Below are 2,904 nucleotides of genomic sequence, written 5' to 3'. Positions count from 1 at the left end.
AGAGCCTATTATTTAATTCTTGCAAATCCACCCTGGCATTTTCCAAAGATGGCAAGTTCAGCCTCTGCTGTGTGACACACACTGATGGCACTGAGAACCTCTGGACCTGCTTCATTAATATGTGCTGATGTGTGAATGTAATGACGACCCCACGTTCTATCTGGAGGAACGGAAATGAATGACAGAGCTGCGCTGGGCTGATGTCAGAGCTGGGAAAGAGGTGAAGAGCATATAAGAGCTGGATTATTGGGTAGCAAATGGAGAAGTAAATAGGCCAGTGGATGCAGGCTTGGGGAAGCTTTGTTGCTGTCATAGGCATTTTCTGATACTGCTGACTCTGAAACATTAAAAGGTAAAGAATTTCCTTTTACTAAAAAAGTATTATTTACCTAGCGGAGAAAAAAAAAATTTACATTAAACATATGGCTTATTTCAAAGAAAGACTGAGGGAATCATGCAGGGCAAGAGTAGAGAAAGGAAAAAGGAAAGAACATTTTGAAAATATTTGGAAATTGCTAGAATAGGAATTAGGAATGCTGTCAATAAAAATATTGATCCTTGGGGATTATGTTTCTAAGAAATATTTTCAAATAGGCTCAGATTTAAACTTCCTTCAATCTGAACTAAGAAGTGTCTTCATTTCAGTGTGGAATTATTCTTTTCAAGAAATTAGAGAAGCAATGTGCATCCTGAAGCTGTCAGTTCTACTCATTGTGCTTGCCCTGGCATTAAATCATCTGGAAGCTATGCCTATGGAAAGGTTAGTAATTTAAAATTTTTCTTGTGTAAAGTGAGGGAAAACTAGAGTTAAATACTTGCTGACTTGAGGGCAGTACCTTAAGCTGTTCAACTATTCCTTGTATTCTGCGTTCTCTAAGAATACTCAGCAGCTTATGAAACTTCTAACAAACACCAATGTAACGTTCTAGCACTATCAGAAATAAGCTGTTGGAATTTAATGTGTCACAGCCAGACCACCAAATAGAAAAAACCAAAAGGTAGTCATTTCTACTATGTTAACCTGAGTCTCAGACTAGAGAAATTTAATGAAGCTAGCTATTTTCTGACAGGTTCTGACCTTTTTCCTCAGAAGGTTAACATCTCCTGGAAACTGAAATAGAAAAAAAATAGGGGTAAATTAAAGCTTCTGTGAAGTTAAATTTAGAAGAACTAGTTAAATCACATTTACTCTTAGGGGAGTCTTTCTATATTGTTAAACATTGTGTTAATTAAGCAAATTATGAAAAAAAAATATATTCTTAATTAGATTACTTCCTAGCTGCTCTAAATATAACTTAAACCCTCCTGAAAATGTTGCCAGTGGGTGCCCTCCCAGCAGGATCTGCTAGGGAGGCTTACTTTGAAACATGTCGTGTCATTTCAGTGAGAATTTAAGTAAATCTGAAATCTGTCAGATGAAAATGTTAGCAGTAATTGCAACTTTCAAATGGAAAGCCTTTAAAAATGAAATTCTCCATTTATTTAACAGTCTTAAATCTAAATCCATGCATATGTCATGAATACTCTTAAGAGGATTTGTTTGTGCGTATGTCAGTTTTAATAACACAGTCTTAGGGAATGAACAGGCTGACTAGAGCAAAAAAAAAATAAGTTTACTTTTGAAAAATATTTGCTTTGGTTCACATTATAGCACTTCTCATTATCAGCATCTTATCTTTTTTCCTTGGGGTGTTTTTGGTAAACGGAGAAAGTCTCTGACAATATGTAAAGATTTTTAGAACATCTACATCTAATAAATGGCAAGAATCACCCTAAGATTTTCTTTGTCATCTCAGGGCTTATCTAGTTTAGAGGTTGCTCTCAGAATTGAGGGTAATATTCCATTGTTTATTGTGACTAAAAATAACTTTTAAACTGACATGAAGTTTCTTCCTAGTAAACTCACGGAACGATTGAATAATAATAGGAAAATTAGCATTGTTACCATTTCTTTCATTAGAAATAGACATTCCCTTTGCACCTTCATCCTCATAATAAACTAGTATTTATGGAATTCACTGAGGAATAGAATAGTATACAACATTATTATCAAATAATTTTCATAGTAGTCTAGCAATTATCACAATCATACTAGTCTTATTATTAGAAATAAGAGTTTCACTTGCAAATACCTCAAATTTCTTTTTAACATGTTTCCTGAAATCAGTATGTTTGGTCATTCTTGTAAGGGAGAGAAATGATTGTTCTGCTCTGTGTCACTCTGTAATATTCTACAATTCTCATAAAAAGCTGAGACTTCTCAGTGTGAAATATAGCTCGAATTTTAAGCATCCTTAAAAGAGATGCTGAATAGGTGTATTATTCAGTGTCACTTTTCTCACAAAATTCAGTCAGAGCATTTGAGATCTTTTCAACTTTTATACATGTCTAGATGGGATTAAAGAGGTAATTAGGGCTCTCCTGATGGCACAACAGGTTAAAGCTCTCTGAAGCCACTGCACCATGAGTTTAATCCCCAGCCAGGGAGGTGACCTACATGGCCATGGCAGACCTCTCCTGACCTGCCCGCTGCTCCCTTCAGCAGTGTATTTCAGTACATCTGCCTGTTCTGCTCCCCACTCTGTCTCTGGTGAATCCTCTCACCCACCACACCTTTGGCCTGTACCCCAATTCTGTAAGCATAAATAAATAAATCTTAAAGAAAAATAAAAAGGGAGTAATTAACTTTACAAGTCACACCAAAAACAAAAACAAACAAAAACAAACAAACAAAAAAACCAGCTGTTATATTTGTGACTAAGTCTTAAAAGGCTGCCCACCAAATTTTCAAACTCAGGTAGAAACAGAGTCTTGCCTGGCAGATTAGTGGATAGCAAGTTAAGAATTAGGAGCTAGGGGCCCTCCCTGGTGGCATAGCAGGTTAAAGCACAGCACTAAGAAGCT

The 2,904-nt window shown here is 36.0% G+C and overlaps 1 protein-coding gene across 1 annotated transcript in view; it reads left to right on the top strand.

The window, feature by feature from the left end:
• Positions 1 to 680: 680 nt before the first annotated feature.
• Positions 681 to 2,904, top strand: part of IAPP (islet amyloid polypeptide) — a 6,539-nt gene continuing 4,315 nt past the window's right edge. Inside the window, exon 1 of the mRNA XM_004693130.1 lies at positions 681 to 760. Coding sequence (XP_004693187.1) covers positions 681 to 760 — 80 coding nt within the window. The remainder of the gene's footprint in view (positions 761 to 2,904) is intronic.

The sequence above is a fragment of the Condylura cristata genome, unplaced genomic scaffold, assembly GCF_000260355.1.
Source record: "Condylura cristata isolate star-nosed mole 26May11 unplaced genomic scaffold, ConCri1.0 scaffold00036, whole genome shotgun sequence".
Taxonomy (NCBI): domain Eukaryota; kingdom Metazoa; phylum Chordata; class Mammalia; order Eulipotyphla; family Talpidae; genus Condylura; species Condylura cristata.
The sequence above is the reverse complement of the archived record's forward strand: the minus strand, read 5'-3'. Positions and strand labels throughout refer to the sequence as shown.